Source organism: Halichoeres trimaculatus, unplaced genomic scaffold (assembly GCF_033239565.1).
Source record: "Halichoeres trimaculatus isolate MK-OKI-2021-1 unplaced genomic scaffold, fHalTri1.1 fHalTri1_scaffold_2, whole genome shotgun sequence".
NCBI lineage: Eukaryota > Metazoa > Chordata > Actinopteri > Labriformes > Labridae > Halichoeres > Halichoeres trimaculatus.
Window position 1 is genome coordinate 8,206,909 of NW_027437180.1, and position 19,135 is coordinate 8,226,043.

Genomic DNA, 19,135 nt, shown 5'->3' on the forward strand with positions numbered 1-19,135 from the left:
GGTAGTAAGATGGACTGTTCCTCACTAAGAGCAAGCATCTTTGACCTTTAAGCTGCTGATCCCAAAATGCTTTTACTTTCCCCATTGAAGGCTCCAGCTAAAAAAGCATTCAAGCTTTTCATGTTCACTAACAAGGATGATATGATTTAATCATCCTTTTACTGCAGTTTTTGCCATCACTGATCATGGAGTGGGAAATCCTGTAGTACTCTGTGTTTGCCCTAGTTAAAGATAAGGAGTGTGAGGATGTCTTAAGTGAGGATACACTGCTCTGGTCCTGGTGTCGGGTAGTGGTCTGTTACAGACTGAAGAAGTTAGATCAGATGTCAGTGACAAAGAGCCAATCTGGGTAGTTTTGTTTAACAGAGCTCAAATAACATAAAAGTGGTATAACAATAGTAGTATGAGGCAATAGTCGTCACCATTCTTGCAGCTGTTTCAAAATGGCTGGTGGCTCTTGTACTCTTATGTCCCATCTTGTTTTGGGCATTGCGCTAATGACTCATTGATGAAGATATTGTCTGTCCAGCGGTGACGTCATCTTTTGGAATCAACTCAGCTCGCTTGGAACCAGAGCAGGTACTAGAACTAGCTTGTTTCAGGAGATACCAGGTCAGTGGATACACGCTGCAAATCGAGTAGGGCCAAGGCGTGCTAGAGGAAAAGGGCCAATAAACTGTTCGAAGCAGCTCCCAAAAACATATGTGCACAGACGAGCCTTAGAGATTCTTGAAATCTAGGTTTGTTGGGTTATTATTTGCATATTGATTTTGTTTTTGTTGTTCCTTTTGAAATTTGTGCTCATAAAGCACTTTGTTAGCAATTGTTTTAAAAGATACTAAAATGAAAGAAACTTTACTTACAGGATGATGTTTATTTTGTGCACAAAGGTTCACAATGCATTTAGAAATCTTTCAGTGCTTTATTTTTCTGTCAGAAAGAGCTTTTGATTTACACACAGGTGGTATAAAATGGGGAAAGTTCCTCACTAAAGTCCCTTACTGCTTTCATCCTAAAGCCCAAAGATAGAGGTTACTATGATGGAAACTCTGACCCCAACTCAATACAGGCAAACAAGGCAGCGGTGGACTCAAAGCCACAGCCTGGCAAACTTAATTAATCCTGGTTTAATCATGTTTCACTGTAATCTGACTGAGGAGCTACAGGGAAAGTCACCACCCTGCAGTTATACCTGTTACAAATAACAATGTTTTTGGGGTTAATGAATACAGTAATTTTTTGTACCTTGCTAGATACAGAATAGCAATTCTGTGATCAAAATGGGCGTTTTCAATTGGGAAACTTGAGTTTTCCTTGACTTTTGGTCATTTCCAAGTGGACATTTTAGGAACTGCACTTGATTACATAAAGATTTTGGCTCCTTTACTCAACACAGATTCGTGATTTTCAAAAGGACTGCAGGTTACCAGTTTTCAAAAGACATCTCAGTCACAAGCTTTAAAATTTGCAACAGTTCTGTAATTTCTACTGTCTTCATCGTAGTTTGGGTTACCATCAAAGATTCCAAAACAAGACACACTTTTGATAACTTGTTTTGGAATCTGTGGAACGAGCCGTGTCCCACACATCAGTGCAACCAATGCAGCAGTGAAAAATGAATAAAGAGTTGATTTGTGTTGGAGAATTTTACTCACTGAGTGGTATTAGGAGAAGCAAGTTACTAGTTTGCTGCACAAATTAAACTTGTTGTATAGCAAAGCAGATTTAGCATCACTTTTGACTCTTTTTATTTCCTTTTTAAGAAAAAAAAAATCATTTTTGCAAAGTCAGTGAGTCCCCACAGTAGTGAGCCACTTTTGATTTTGATGTAAGGAGTCACACTCTATTTCCTCTGATGTTTTTCCCACTCAAATCACAGAAAGTTTCATGCATTAGAGAAAGAAGAACAGAAAACACTGTTTGTGTACGTGTAGGTAGTCAGTTTGCATGCATGTCTCTGTTCTTACTTTGAAGAAGCTCCCGCTCCTGTCGGTAAGGCGGCTAGGGGGAGGAGTCCCTGGCGGTGTGCTGGCAGCCATGTTTTCCCCCTGACCACAGGACTGAGTGACTCTCACGCCTGGGTGTGTCGTTACGTCTGGGATGGTGTCTGGTGGGGCCAAAGCTCTGTGGGTCAAAAAACACACTTCAGCAGGGATGTGACCAGAGGAAATTCCTGCTTTGGCCACAGTCAGTGTTACAGAGGTGCTGGTTGACTGGAATGCTTTCAGTGAGACGCTCTATCGTCTGTCTGTCTCCTCTTTCCCCTCTTTGCTTGCTTTCACCTCTCCTCCCATTTCACTTTCTCTTCCTCTCACTTGTCCGTTTCCTTCAGCTCAGATAATTGCCTCAGTCCTTTTCATCTCAGTCCAATCCTCAGCTTATTTTGGGCCTGAAATGCAGTCTCCTCATTACCTGTCTCTGCAGTTTCCTCCCTCCCTCTTGCACAAACACACACATTTTCACTCTCCGTCTCCCGTCACTTTGTCCCCATGTCCTCATACTTAATCGTCTTTCCAACTTGGTGAGCCTCTGTTTTTAAAGAGCTGCCCTTCTTCCCACTGAGAAAGTTTTATCACTCTGGTTGTTCCAGCAGACACCAGGCAAAGTGGAAGTTATTCTTTTGTTTTAGCTTTATCTGTTTACAAGAAATATTGTTTGACATCTCTTCCTCCTTCTCTCCAGGGTCAGTGCCACAGAAAAGCAGGAAGCTGTTTGTCTGTTGGTCTAAGTCACAAACACTTTTATCTGACAGGAAGTAAACTGTTTACCTCCTGCATCTCCTGCTGAGGGAGAGGAGAAAAAAAAAGAAGGAACCCAAAGAACCGTGGAGAGTACTGAGGGTCAGGTCAGGGTAATGCACTTCCAGATAAACAAATGTGAAACGTATTGCTTCAAAACACGTAAGTCAGAGATAGAAAACCTCAAACTGTTTGTGGTAGGTGATCCAAAGTGGATCAAGAAAAGTTATTCAGCAATTTCTGCTACTTTTGCAGCAACGCCACTGACATTGTATTAAATTCTCTAAGCTGCACTACAACAAATGCAGATATACACACAAATAACGGGAAAAAAGTTGATTTTATTTACCCATTGATGCGTCTGCATTCTAACACACTATGTGATGGTCTGCAACCCACCATAGCAAGCAAGTACAGACAGCTGTCAGAAATAAAAATGGCGTCACTAGTCGGGATGGTGTTCAAAGGAGCGAAAAATGACCAGAGTCAGCAAAATGTGCAAATATTCTGAGAGGAGGAGAAGTGTAGCCTCAGGCTGCAGCAAAATAAAACTGTAAAGTGAACTGGGAAGTCCCCATCACAACAAATATGTTCTCAAAAAATAAAATAAAAAGCAGAAATGGAGGCTGCTCACATTGGCACCAAACAGGGATGCACTGATTCAACTTTTCAGGTCAAATACTGATCTAGATCCTATCTGGTAACATAATTAATTTAACACTTTCTATATGGTGAAACAAGTTTGAAGCCTGCAGTAATCCTTCCCCATGTTATTCTAGCACTGCTGTGCAAAAATGCAAAGACTCACTTGTATTGATGATGCAGTACAAGCACCTGACAGCATAGAACTGAGACAAATAGATCTGGCTTTAGCAACTGTTCTTCTAGGCGTCCACTCATGCAACTTTGTACATATCATTCATAAAGACTGCATTGTTGAAATTCCAAGGCACAGTTTTGAAAACGTTATCACAAGAACACACAACAGCCAAATAACACACTTTCTATACTATCTTTGTGTATTAACTAAGGACGGGTATCGATAACCAGTTTGTGCTAAGAGACATCTGGTCTTAATGCTTAACAATTTTTTGTCTGTCCTATTCAATTCATTCAACATAATTTATGTATCCTGATATACCAAAAGCGATTAGGGGTGAGAGAAAAAATCGAAAATTGATATATCAAGATTTTTTGTTTGACCATATCATAACCAGGATTCTTTGTCAAAATATTGGGGATTCTTTTTCAAATTCAAATTTTTCATTTCAGTCTTTGTTTATAAACTGGATCGGAAAAAAGTTACCACTTTTCTCCAGCTGAGGATGAAATGTTTCTCTCTGAGTCATGTGATGTGCATTTTATGGGAAAATATGGCTCCTGATATAGTCTGTAGATTATATCATCATCTTTTAGCCTTTTTCAGATAGTCTGGTGTTAAAAAAACAAACAAATTATTTTTTGTTTTTTCATTTTTAAAACCAGGACAGAAAAAAAAAAAGTCTTTTTTTTATCGTTATTATTATTATTTTTAAACAGAATAACACAAGAACGAACCATACACAGATTAAAAATCCCATTATAATTCCATTCTCTCATATTCTAATTTTAATTTCAAAACAAAATCAAAACAGCGAAAAATAGACTGTTATTTGTTTTCTGATTTTTGATTTGAAAACGAAAAATTGAATAACAAGTCATCCGTTTTCCGATTTTGGATTCTAAAACGGATATGGAATGAACGAATGATACCCTAAAAGTTACCAAAGCACTCCATCCATCTGCTCCTGGTCCGGCCCCTTTGTCAAATGTTAGAACCCATTGTGGCACCAGAAATCAAAAAGTTTGCCCACCCCTGGGATAGACCGATTATTGGCAAGGCTGATTATCGGGGCCAATATTTGGCATTTTGGGACATATTGGCATCCGCCTTTTTTTCAATCTGACGGCCGATATGAAACCCATTCAAAACTGTGTTGTTTTGGCTCTGATGCTTCACTGCATAGAATTTCTCCTGTCTACACTATGGAAGCCCTGGATGGTAATTTAAAATCAGTCTTGTAAAACCAAACAGAAAATTAATTCAACTGCATGACGTGCCTGTTAAAGGCAGCACAAACTTAATTCTGTCCAGTTTTATTACAGTTACATAGAAACTTTTAATAACTTTATTTACTTAAAAACTTTAGCTATTTATTTTTTCAAGTTTTCATTTAACTTTATAAAACATGCTGCTAAGCCTGGGAGCTGTTTAATGAACATATGCTTGAAGGCATTTGATTGCAGTTAAGTGTTGGAGTTTGTATTGTTAAAATTTTTTTACGGCAATATTTTCACTTTGACTGCAAATCAATATCGGCTTCAAATATTGGTTATCTTGCCTACTAATAATCAGTATTGGTACCGGCCCCAAAAAATCCATATCAGTCTATCTCTACTTATCAATACCCATCCCTAGTACTAACCAAAACCCTCTGATGTCACTTTTTGAGTCTGTATCAGACAGATACCTGATGGAGGGATTGGCGCCTTGCACTAAAAATTCAGCGATGAGTGAAGTGAGGAGCATTTTACAGAAAGCAACCTAAAGATAAAGAAATCAGTTATTGAAAATGTTCTATATGAATTAAATTATTGGTATTCATATGGTGTAGATGTATACAGTATAAACAAAGCTAGTGTTATTTATATCCTGAATATGTTGAACACTTATATGTGCATGTTTTTGTGCATTTGCTGAAGTCTATAACTGTCTCTAACTCATCCTGAGGAGAGATGAAACTCTCTTTTGGTAGACTTAACTTTTTGGCCATGGCCCAGAGCACTTTGATAAAAAGAGGAATAAAGAGAGACTGCCTTAAATTAGAACTGATAGTCTGGCACAATGGTTTCATTTCCACACAAACACAAGTGGAAGAAAAAACAACTATACAGAGGAATAAAGTGATGGAAAATGTAAAAGGTGAACTTCAAAAGTTCCCGTTGAGGATATTTCCTGGAAGTCGTATCCTGATGATTCTGTGTGTTTCTTCACTGTTTACTCTAGTGAAGATCAGGAACTGGTGCTGCTGCCAAGGAAAACTGCTCCCACATGCACAAACCTCCTGAGCCTCAGATGAACCAGAGAACATGCCGAGTATTGTAGGTTAACAATGACCTTCCACCAAAGAAAACTCCTATTTTCAGCTCTTCTTTGGCCAAACCAGCCGTGGGAACGTCCTGAATCTGTTCAATTCAGACCAAAACACCAAACTCAAACCCTCAGCTGGGGTTACACATTTCTGCTCAGTGCACAGGGGTCACTGTGTGAGTATGTAGCTTAAGGGTCTCAGATACACATAAACAACAAAAAAACATCTGAGTGCGCCCCTTCAGTTAAACCATGGATGATCCTCTGTGCCCTGCAGCACAGACAGACTCTTCTCAGAATGTAAACACAGATGTAAACATGCCGACATTAAAGTGTAATAAACAAGCAGAGATTTACAGTCCGTCACAGTAAAACATGTTGGATATAAATCATCCAGTTCATAAAGGGAAACAGACACAGTTAAAGCACTGATGAACAGGCCCTCCAATATTTGTTCATGCTGGGGTGTGTTGTAACCATGAAACTGTTAGTTGTTAGCAGCTGAGACAAAGCACTGGAAGGTGGTGCTGTCACTACAGACCAAATGTTTATTTGAGTTCATTAAGGCGGGAACTGTCAGTGTGCAGTTTTTAGCACAGGGTAATAAAAAAAACAGCCAGACCAAGACCAAGCTGCAGATGGAGGTGAGGCGAAGCTGAGACACTGATATTTTTGTCAAACCAGACACAAGTTCAAGTTAGTGCAATATACTGTCACAGGGTGACGCTGTAAGTAAGAAGCAAGGTCATAATAATTTTGGATTTGTCATTATAGTTTAGTTTTAGTTAGTTTTGACATCTTATTTTCCATTACAGTTTAGTTTTAATTACTTTTAGAGAGGGCATTCTTGTTTTTATTTAGTTTTGATTTTTGCAACAAGGCTTAGTTTTAGTTTAGTTTTAGTTTTTTCATACCTTATTAACCAGGTGCAGGATTCAAAAAGGTCAGAGTAAATATTTTGTCATACTGTTTATTTTCAAGTCCAACATAGTGCCCACTGCCCAGTCAATGCTGATACCGAAACGTTGGCTGCTGCCTTAAACACATGAAAATATAAACTTAGTATGAAAAATATAAACATACATTATATAAGATAAACAATAAACAAATAAACATAAAATAATATTAACATAGATTATAAAAAATATATATAATATGAGCTTCAATAAATAAAAACTTGGACTCTGTAACAATTAAACTATTACAGATGCTCTAATTCATTGCTCCACTACGTTTCGTTGCAGCACAGTGCACAGCCAGTCAGTGCAATAAACAAGCTCGTCCCTATACGCCACTATGATGGTGCTGTGCGGCACTGAAAACTGCCTATAACTGTCTAAAATTGGTTGGGAAAATGTGTCAGATTAATTTGAATCCTAAAGGCTATTGATATTATCAAGAACTATAAGTCAGGGCATTTTGTCTATCATTTTAGTTGGTTTCAGTTAGTTTTGTGAACACAAGATACAGTTTTAGTTTACTTATCGTTTTTGTTTTCTTCTCTAGTTTTTATTAGTTTGAGTTAACTGCAATGTATTTTAAATTTTAGTTTTCCTTTTTAGTTTTGTTTTAGTTAACTATTATAACCTTGGTAAGAAGACAGTGTCTCAATAAGTTTAGGGCTCGACCTTGACTATGATTAGAAGCCAAGGTGAAAGATTTAGAAGAACTTCCTGTTTCACAGGAATATGAGGGTGTGACACGATGGGCTGAGCCAAGAAGTTTGAAAAAACATTTAATAATAAAAAACTCAAATACTGTCTCAGCTTCAAAATGTATTTTTCCATTGTTTTTATTAGCCCTTGGTTGTAATGTGATATTCACAGCCAGACAGTGTTTGTCGGGCATCTGAAAGCTGTTTGAGTTTTGCCATTAAACAAGCCAAAAAGAGCTCAGGGAGGAACTGATATGAAACTAATTAACAAAAAGATGATGTCAAGTGCAGAACTTTTTGTGAGACTAGAGCCATTCTGAGTCTGAATAATGCTTCAAAAATTAGCAAATCTATTGCTTAGTCTAAAACACAGTATTCTGACATTAACAGGAAGAGATGCTGGTCTTCTGCTGCCTCAAGTACGGATGTCCTGAAGTGACAAATATCCGAGATGTTAAACAGAATTTGAACCATAAGACTGAAGCAAAAGTTACAGCAAGACTGAGCAGAATTTATTCAACACAGCTAACACCGTTAACACAGAGTGTGTGGGTCAGTGATGCGTAATGTTAGCAGAGTTAGCATCACCAGCCTGGAGGTTAACATCCTCATGCCTGTTTACACATCAGGCAAAAAATAACTAAATCTGATCCAGCCATGTGTAATCTGTGCTTGTTTGACTTCTGATAGAGCATTGCAGTGTTAAAGAGGAAGCCACGAACTAGAACTAAAACCCTGATAAGTGGTCTATAATAAAAACTTATTTAGAAGCATGTTCTTTTTGGAATCAGCCTGAGGTCATTCAATGCTGCTTCCCAACTCTCTCTCTGTCCCGCTTCATAAAATCAGGTCAACATATTGAACAAACTTTGCTGATATTTGTTTAAACTTCCTTCACAGCATGAGGTGCTGTTTCATGTTTTAGCTGTAAAGAGTGTGAAGAGTGTTAGACTAACAGAGCCCTGTGTCGTCAGAGCTGCAGAGTACGAAGAGGAGCTGCAGGAAGCTGCAGATGACCCCCCCACGTGGACCATGCTATTGCTCTGAGACAAACCAGATGGAGTGCTGTATTTGCACAGGGGCCGGTCAGTGTGAAAACAGTGGTTTTGACTTTGGTTTTTGCTTTAACAGCATGGGGTATACTTTTAACATGGCCTGTCAAAATCAAGGAAAAGAAAAAAGAGAGCAGGTAACCAGCACAGAAGCTGCAAAGAAGATTAAAGGTTTGTCTTGACCACAGGAACTTTTCCCTGTATGCTTTTGGGCAGGCAGAACTGGGGTCTAAATTTAGATCTGGAGTAATAAATGTACCCCTGAAAATGGCCCTGCCTTGGGATAGAACTTTCCAGATGTTTTGGAACTTTTAGGGTGAGGCCTGGAAGCTGAATGTGTCTGATTGTTGAAGCAGCCACAGATTTTGTTCACAATAAGATGAAACTCAGCTGTGATTGTTTTTAGTTTAATAACTCCAAACAATGGTCTTCTTTGAGCCTGACAGTGTGAATGTGTCTCTGTCAACTCCCAGTGTTCCAGTTTGAAGAGGGACACTGTAAACTGGAGACCTTCAGCTGAACGTGTCAGTGGAGATCCAGTTTGCAACAGCTGTTCAAACATGGAGGAAGTCCTCGGGATGAATCTTAGTTTAGTTTTACATATGGATGTGTTCAAATCTCCTCATCAGATAAGTACTGAATGATAATCTAAAGCTATTTGAGAAGCGTGCATGACAGTCAAAGTCGTCAATAGACTTGTCTTGATGTTTTAGTCCAGGGGTCACCAACATTTTTAAGACCGAGGGCCTCAATGGACATGAGTGATACCAAGGGCTTTTTGTCTGATACAAACCTCCTGAATAAAATTGCATGCATCCCTTTTTAATAACAACAACAACAATAGCAGTAGTATTAATAGTAGTATTTTTGGAACATCTTGCAGGCGCCCAGGTGCACGTGGACACCATGTTGGTGACCCATGTCTTAGACAGTCCAGAGTTTTGCCAGTCGACGGCAGTATTTGGCTTTTGCTCACTACAGCAAACTGCAGTACAATTTTTGCTGAATGGCCTTCATTGTTGTCTTACTGCCCTCTACAGGTCTGATAGTATGTTGCAATTCCTTTTTTTTTTCTCTCTCTCCATGTGTCATCGACCTGATTTGGACAGCTGACTGGGGCCTTTGACCTGAAGCAGAAACAAAAACAGAAATAGACAACAAGCCAAAGGAACCATGTAGATCTTGGACCTTCTGGTCAGAAAGCACTCTATGAGACACAAGGAGGAGGATAAATCTATATCAGCCAGAAAGAAGGATGAACAGAAAGCTAAGCTAACAGAAAAGGGGGCCTGATGGTGTTAATGTCAAAGGAGTTCTAATATATTAGAGAACTCAGAAACTGGCAATGGGGAAAAAAAACTGATGTTTTAACTGTGAACATGAACATTTTCAAAATGTACAAAAATGTTAAGATTAATGCCATACAACCAGCAATTAGGCTGACAAGGTTAATTCATTGCTGCAAAGGACCTGGCATGTGTGGAATCCAGTGTTGGGTGTAATGAGTGACAAAGTAATGCATTACAGTAACGTACCTACTTCTTGGGATAAAAAGAAGTGTCAACTCTGCCTCAGCTGCACGAACGCGCAATAGTCGCAGGCACTCATTTCACACTGAGACTGGTACTCGCAATAGCATGCAGAGAGCAGTCAGTCATCATGGCATCAGTGTTTTTCTTGTCAAGTGCTTTGTGGCATTTTTCAAAATAAAGAGCACAAAAGAATAACCTGTTATGTACTCCATAGTGTAACTTAAGTTATGGTCAGAGAACATTACATTTAAAGTTTTATCAAACTTTATTTTCTGAAATGATCAGAAACAGCTGTCCACACTCTGTCAGTTCGCCTCGTAGTCCACTGAGGTTTGTGTTCACGTGTGTTTCTGTGTTAGCATGTGTGTGTGTGTGAGAGTGCAGAAATGGGGTCAGTGATTCTCTGTTGGCTCAGCTGAAATGATCGGCCCATGTGGTGTGTTGGATGGGGAGGAAAATATGTTGGTATGCATGAATCTGTTCACTCATGTTTGTTTTTACTGATGAAGAGAAGGTCAGGTATCCGTTCATTTTACACAGAATCTTTCAGACCTTTTCCAGTGAAACACCAACTCGTCTAATCATAGCTTTAACAACAGTTTAACGCTCAAAATAACCATCAAACAAATCAAACCTCACACATAATGAAAGTGTAACTGGACTAAATCATGGTGAGAAACTCTCAGAAACCAGCACCACACAGCCGCAACTTTCCACACTTAAGGTCAGCCCAGAAAGTCTGGGCAGTTTCCTTCAGGCTACTCCCCTTTAAATTGGTCCCAGGAGAGCTGGATCAAACCAACACAGATCAGATCAAGGTGGGGGATGTCTCTGCTTCTGCAGACCCACAAGCAAGAGAAAGGAAAGAAAATAGGGCACTGAGGGTGGGAACCTAAACAGAAAATATTCTAATTACCATCTGAGTCACAGTGGAGATATGGAAGATGAGCAAAGTGTAAATAAACACAGGAAAAACAATTATAGTCATTTAAAATTTAGGCCAAGAAGCTAGCAGTCCTTAGGCTACATAAATTCAGGAGCTTTAAATCCAACAGTTCCCTCTGTGGAAGTGGTTTTGGTTCCTGATTAGGTCAGATAAAGCAGGACTTCCAGGAGCCTGAGGCTTCAGATCTATTTGTTTGACCTACATGATGTATTCCCAAACTTCACCAAACAGACCACCTCTAGTTGACCTCATGTTAGGAGTAAAGATGTTCAAAGAGACTCATTTCTAAAGGGCTGAAATAAAAATTCAAATTCCAACTAACCCAAAGAAAAAAAAAACGTGGGAACAGTCAGAGTTGGACACAATTTTTCTAACACAGCTTGATACGGGATCACAGTCAGTGAGTAAACAATGTCAAGTAATCAAAGGTAAAACCACCAGCCTGGTTACTCCTCAGAGGGTGATATTCATCAGCTTGGCTGTGACGGCGCTCTCTCCGCTCTCCTCAATTAACCTGCTGTAGTCTGAACAAACCACAGCGCCACCTGTCCTTACCTGTAGTCTACAAAGACAGAGTTTGGTTTTAAACAGGGACGTCCTGAGTCAGAGTCAGAGTCATTTTGAGGATCTGCTGATACTGAGTCCGGATTTTTTCAGTAAAGGCCTCAATAAAAACAGATCGCTCTCAGTGGATTGGTGGAGCAGGATCAGCCAGACGTCGGTACAATCTGAGCAGTCATAGTCCGATGGCTTTGTAGCTCAGGAGCAGTCTGGGATTCAGTGTCTGATCCAAAGACACTTCAGTGTCTGGACTGTGGGAACGAGGACGAAGGGCCAACCCTTGGGTTGAGGGGCGTCAAACTCTGCTGCTGAGGCAGAGCAGCCCTGATCTGAACCTCTACACCGTCAAGAAATGCTACTGTCTGATATGAGCTGAACTCACAGCATCTTTACATTAAACAAGAAACAATATTTATACAAGTCCAATAATTATCTTTAGACCAGATGTGAATCAGTGATTGCTGATTGACCCTTGATTGACCCTTTATTCCTTCACTTAGTTCCTGATACTTTGTTATTCAGCAGCCAAAAGTTTTCAATTCAACTTTTTAGTTTATTTAGCACAGCTCCTTGAGATATAGCATCAAGTTCTCAAGGAGGTCCAACACAAAAGATATATCACAAAACAACGATTACGATACACAAAATAAATTAAGGTCATACCACACAGACAAACCATACACACAGTCCTTCTTGAAATACACTCCTACACTCCCATCCCAACACCAGCACTCCAGAACAATCATAACTAGAGAAGTTGCAACAAATGAAAATGAAAAACAAATGCTAAGAGCAGTAAAGCAGAGCTGAAAATGTGCAATGGAGAAAAGAAAAACTAGCAGAAATAGTAAAAACAGTACAGAGGTTAAAGTAGCAGTAGTAGTAAAAGAAGAAGAAGCAGTTTGAGAAGTATGGGCTGAAGGAAAGAGTTGTATGACTAGTGGAGCATGTCGAGTAAGTCAAAGAGCAAGGTATGGTGTTATAAATATGTGAGTGCATGTAGATGTCTGGGATGTGTGAATGACAGAATGGTTTCCATGGTAACCTGCTCATTAGGCTGTAGAGAGCTGCAGCTGTTTAACAACTGAGAGAGAGGATGAACAAGCGAAGCGTAGGGTCCAAATTTCCTGAATCTGTGGGGAAACGGTGAGGGCTGTCAGAGAAACGATAACATTGTGAGAATCTGGAGACCCTGATGAACACAATGATGTGTTTTACAAGTTCTTAGAGCCAAAAATGAGCATGGGATGGCAAGATAGGAACATAGTCACAAATGGAGCTAAGGTGACAGAGTAGATCAAAATTAGCATTGCTGCAGGTTAGGGGAAAAATTAGGTTTTGTCTCACATTTAGGCATCTTTTGGCTAAACAACACTTTTTTTTTCTTAAATGTGTGCTTTGTTAGAAGCAGGAGAAGCCAGAGAATGTTTTAATGTAGTTTTTATGTTTCTAGAGTGAGGATTTGGGAAGTTATGGCGATTTGTTTGAGAAAGTTGTAACGTCTCAGCAGCAGCCTCCCCCACTCTAGCTGAAGAATTTCTGCACTCTGGGAGCTGAGGTTGAAGGGGAAACCTGTAAAGTTGATTATGCTTAAACAGTGAAATCTCAAAAACTGTTGAAGATATCTTAAATTTGGGTCATACAGGAAAAGCTGAAAGATCAGTGAACATTTCAAAGCAAAAATGGAGTCTGTAAGTGGAAGTATGCTGAAGTTTTAACATCTCAAAGTTGAGGAAAATTTAGGGGTAGGAGCAGATTCCCATTCATTTTAAAGGGGGTAATTTTGTCAGAAAAGGTGAACAAATCAAAAACCAAAGGATATCAAACAAAAACAAAAACATGAGAACAGTACCAACAGAGGATGAACAACTAGTTTGTAAATAGGAGAATAAATGTGGTTTGTTCATTGATTTAGAGCTTAATAAGATATTGAATCTAGTGTGCGTTATTTTTTTTTGTTTCATTGACTCTGGATTTTTTTTACAACTCTCTGTGTCTCTGTCATTAAACTGATCATTAATCCATGACGTTTTCTGTCTGTGCTGCCAGTGAACAAGATTAAACTCAAAAGCAAAAGCTCCTTGTTCAAATCCCCAAACTGCAAACTTGTTTGAGAGCCTGTACACAGTTTTGGCACACTCCTCTAGAGTTACTCAAAACAAACAAAAACATCCAAAAAAAGTGCTGCACAGTTACAGCAAGAAGGTTGCCAGTTCAATTCCTGGTTTGCTCTGTTGGCCTTCCTGTGTAGAGCTGTGTATGGGTGGGTTTTTTCAGCTTCTTCCCACAGTCCAAAACCATACTCATCAGGTTATTTAGTCACTCTTAATTATCGCTGAACAGGATAAAGCTAAAAAGTTCATCAGGTTAACTGTTTAACACAGGATGTGTTGGTGCAGACAAGTCTGTACCAAGTCTTCTTTTCATGTGTAAGTATAATATATTTTTTAAAACAATGTTTTAAGCCTTATTTGTAAGGTACAGGGGCCCTCATTAATCAATCTTGTGTGGGAATTTGCGCAGATCTGGGTGCAAAAATCAGTTCACGGCAACGTTCATGTGTGATTTATGAAACGTGCGTACCAGGGCCAATCATGGCGCACTCCTGATCAGCTGTTGATAAATGTGGCGGCTGAAAACAATCGTAATTTACATAACACGCCCCTAAATATTCAAGGTTCAGCTAGCCGAACCCAATTTACGACATGGAAGGACGCACTACGGGGGAAAGGGAACTTCTCCATGCTGGTAATCGACAACGCCATAGCAACAGAGGAAGAGAAGAAATGACGCTGTGTTGTTTGGCAGTCGGAAAAGTGGCGGAAAAGTAGAGCAAATCAGAAAAAACTCAGCTGTACGGAAATCACTGCAGTGATTCAGCAGCGTGGATGTGACAAACTAAATACAGCAGTTTGAAACATTTAATTTCACATCCTTCGTTCATACCTTGATTAATTAATCTGTGATGTCCGACTATTAGGAGCCACAATACTATTTGTTTCCGTTCAGGTTCAGAAATGTGTGAATTTGGCTTTTAAAGATGTGTTTGAGCTCTGAAAGAAGCTGCAGACTCCAGCCTGAACCTGTCACAGACTGAGGAGGGAGTGGAGCTGAATTTGTCGATCGTGCACAATTACGCACGGGTTAACCAGAGTTTTATGATTACTCGTACCACGAGACAAGCACATAGGTTGTGATCTTGTGTAAATGAATGCCCTGTTGTGAAATGTTGTGAAATAGTCACTTTTTAACACACAGCTCAAGTTTACATGATAATATTGTAAGGATCAATATCATCTAATCATCTTCACAGTAAACCCTGCAATTAAAACAGCTTCCTTAAAAAAAAATCTGTTCTAAAAGTTTGATCCAGCGTGGTCATGTTCTCTGCGGAAACTTTATCGTGGACATGGGAGTGCATTAAAAAATGATAACGGCCTCCCTATTTTCAATTTTTTAAGTAAACCGATAGAGGAAACACATTTTTTTAAACATGGAAATTAGCTGACAGCTCGCACTGCTCTTTCATAGCGAAGTATTTTATAGATTGGTGAAATAACAGGGAACTGTTAAAAGCATTCTTGGTGTCATATCTAATTCAAAGACCTAAATATTAATCTAAGAAGGTCCGTTTTTATTTTTGAAAATGTTTAGTGCTCATAACTCTCCTCCACAGACGGATTTCCCTCGCCGCACTCTGCTCTCCACTGGCATGAAACTTGCGTACACGAACTCAGACCTAGCGTAGGATTTGAGCGTACCCGACGCCCACGTTCAGATGAATTAATGTCGATCTGTGTGTGGAAAGGAGCGTACACCCAGTTTTCAGGCGTACACTATTTGATAAATGAGGGCCAATGTGTCTAACCAGCTAGATTATGGTTCTCCTTTACTTTCACTTTCAGTTTGTCCTGTGATGAGGAGCAGCCATCCTTTTTCATTTACAAAACAAAAGACATTGCTCATAAATTTTAATGTACTCATGTTTATTAATGTTGATACTCTAAGTTTATCCTGTAAAATCTGTTCACGCTTGTTGTTGCTGCAGATTTTCAGTCACAGCTCTATTACACACACACTTATACAATGTTAAATAAATCCAAAACACAAACTATTTAGCCCAATTCCCAACAAAACTGATGAAAAGAGAACCATGACAGAGCTGTGACTGAAAATTTGCGTCAACAACAAGCGTGTCTGGACATGTGCATCACTTTTAGGTATCCTGTGGAAACACTTCTGTCGTGTTGTGGTGTATTTGCATATGAAGGTAAATTTGGTGCAATACAAATTCAAAGTCACGGAGAAAGATACCCATAAATTTGAGTATGTGTAAATATAAATTTGCATTCACAAATAAAAGTGCTTTAGGAGTTGTGTAGTTGAAGATTTTTTTTTTGCATACCTGAAGATATTTTTTTTCTGCAAATACAATTCAACGGTTACAGGTCTTCAGATTTATTTTTTGCAAGTGCACAAATCCACTGCTGCAAGTGCTCAAATTTCGATTCCTGCGCGCTCTCACTTTTGCTCCCGTTTCTCTGAGATCTTTGGTGCAAAAGTAATTTGAGCACTTGCAGGATACGGAGGCGGGGTCTGTTGGAGAATGGTGGCTACTACGACCAATCGGAGCACGGCCCACCTTTGAGCACTTGCAGCAGTGGATTTGTGCACTTGCAAAAAATAAATCTGAAGACCTGTAACTTTTGAATTGTATTTGCAGAAAAAAATATCTTCAGGTATGCAAAAAAAAAAAATCTTCAACTACACAACTCCTAAAGCACTTTTATTTGTGAATGCAATTTTTACACATACGCAAATTTATGGGTATCTTTCTCTGTTACTTTGAATTCGTATTGCACCAAATTTACCTTCATATTTGCAGACCATTTTTTAAATGTGTTGTGGTCTTGGCAGTGTGTTGTTTAAAAACTGCGCACGTGTTGTCAAATTGATGAAGATTTGCTTGTTCTTTTGTCTTTTTGTACGTGTTTCCTTAAGTTGTAGTGCTGTGAGCTCTCAGGGCCCTCCGTAGAGTCCTGTCATTGTTGGTGTGTGGGCTGTTTAATGGAGATAAAGAATTTTTATTTTTCTTGCAGAGAGAACGAATGATTAAAGATATTAAAACTAAATAAAACCATATGTTAGCATTTTGGTGAACTAAATATGCATCACATCTAGAAGAAAAAAGCTTTTACATTTTTAGTGAGATTTTTTTTTTTTTAATTTCTGAACATTTTTGCAAATTATTTATATTCCATTTTTTGGGGCAAATTTTAAATTATTTCTTCAACTTTTTCAAAGTTTTTTTTTTTTTTTTTCACATGCTTCGATGCTCCTGTTTGGCAGAAGCCCTCATTCACACTGAGCCTTGATGATGAAGGTTTTCACATTTGGGGTCAAAAAGCGTCTGTACTACAGGAGATCTACCAACAGGAGTTTTGCTGTGAACAATACACCAGCAACACTTTTCTTTGGATATTCACAGATCAGGGACTTTGTCAGGATGTGGCACACCTGTGAGGTGGGATGGATTATCTCAGCAAAGCAGAAGTACTCACTATCAAACATTTAGACAGATTTGTGAACAACATTTGAAAGAAATGGTAATATTGTGTATCTGGAAAGAATTTTAGATCTTTGAGTCCATCTCGCAAAAATTTGGAGCAAAATAAAGTGTTATGCTTATAATTTTGTACCCGTGGTAGGACATTAGCAAACAAAAAAAATGAGTTGAGCAATGTTTTTGATATAAGTAATCAAATTCAGGTATTATCATTTTACAAATTGTGAAATTTTTGCAAATTTACATTTCATTTTTTTTTGCAATTTTTTTAATGTTTGAATTCTTTTCAAATGTAACCAATTTTGACTTTCAAAAAATGAAAATTTTTAAACTTCAATATTTCACAAAATTTTAAGTATTTTTTTTTTTTTTGCATAATAAAATAAAGGCAAGAGGCAAAATGGCACAGCTCACCTGGCTCACATGCTTGCTGTCATGTTTCAAACCATAGTGCTATGTGACTGGTAAATACCTTACCGCAGCACGTTGTACCTAGTAAAAAGTTGTCTTGAGCAAAGAAATTTTGTTTTGATCCAATCCCCATTTAATTCCAAAACAATCACGCCTTGTAGAAGTCACGTACTCACAACAGTGTGCAGTCCAATTAAAGCAGATCCTACTCATAGCATCGTTGGAAGGTAACTTCTGCACAGTATCGTTTTTTGTTTTTGTTTTTTTTACTTTACATGAAATCCTTTGTGTTTTCTTAGCTGCTGGAGCTCCCTTTAAATACAATGATTGTGTTATTCAGTTTGCTCACAGAGAGTGAGGGTTAGGGGGCTGTAACAGTATGGGGGTGGGGTACTATTGGCCCTGTGGCTTTCAACTGCTTTTTCCAAACTGACAACTAACCCTCATTTATTAAACCTTAAAACGACACGACTGGAAGGACCTGATGAAAAGAAACTGCTGTCTATTTAAACTTTTATATTTGTTGCAACAGCTCACCAACATAACTCATGCAATGATTTCAGTGTGTTTGACTTGAGGCCTTTTCTTGAGTTTCTCCAGTGAAAGCGCTCAGTGTTAACATCCCCCACAGGCACGCTTTATTATTACACAGGTAACTTGAGTGGCTGCTTTCCTCGTCCAGCCACGATGACATCACTTTTCCCAAACCTGCAGAGTTTCTAGTGCTGCCTTTAACTTGCAGAGAGACACAATTTGATAAGAGTTTGCTTTTCAATCAAAAATCACATCAGCTCAAGGCAGTTTATAGTTCAGACTCAGAAAAAACTTTCTGATCATAAAAACCAAAGATGGCAGCAGGAAGCTCACTTTGCATCGAAAAATGATCATCCTCACAAACCAAGTCACGTAGCGACAAGCTGCAAGTTATTTTTCATTGAAATACCTTTCTGCTTATTCATTTCCCTGCAGCAGTGTGCAGCCTAACAAAGCTCTCTGCAGACAAGCTGATCCGTCTAACAGATTTCGAACATCAGCTTAATGTTCATAAGGAGAAAAATGAGGATAGCAGCACTGGAAGGGGCTGCAGAGGAGTGTGATCTAGCAAGTTCAAACAGGTCTTGCATGTTTCTCGTGGTAAAGATCACCAACAGTCATGGGAGGTGAGGGGAAGAAGCTAGAACATGCTGCTGCTGCATACTTTCAGACCTCATGAAGTGAAAAAGACAGAGTTTGAACTTGAAAGCAATAGTAAATAAGAACAGTCTTAGTCGTTCACATTTTTTTTACTTCATTAAGTCTGAGACAGGATTAAATCCCCTAAAATCTATTCAGGACCTGAACCCTGTCATTATGACCATCTGTAAAAACCTAAACAACAACAGCCAGCTGCTGTGTGGGTAACAAGTGTGTGTGTGTGACGATGTCTTTCCAGCTAACTACAGGAAAACAGACTGAGTGTGTTACACAAGAAGTATTATGGTTCACTGTAGACTCAGTCAACCACATTTTCCTCGGTTTGTTTGGTTGTATTAGTCATTATGGAGT

General features: G+C 38.9%; 1 protein-coding gene across 2 annotated transcripts in view; it reads right to left on the minus strand.

The window, feature by feature from the left end:
• LOC141810979 (ras and Rab interactor 2-like) overlaps positions 1–19,135 on the minus strand; it is a 66,397-nt gene that overhangs the window by 43,137 nt on the left and 4,125 nt on the right. For both annotated transcript variants that reach the window (XM_074698847.1, XM_074698848.1), the window contains exon 2: positions 1,968–2,124. In XM_074698847.1, coding sequence (XP_074554948.1) covers positions 1,968–2,039 — 72 coding nt within the window. In that variant the 5' untranslated portion in view covers positions 2,040–2,124. The remainder of the gene's footprint in view (positions 1–1,967; positions 2,125–19,135) is intronic.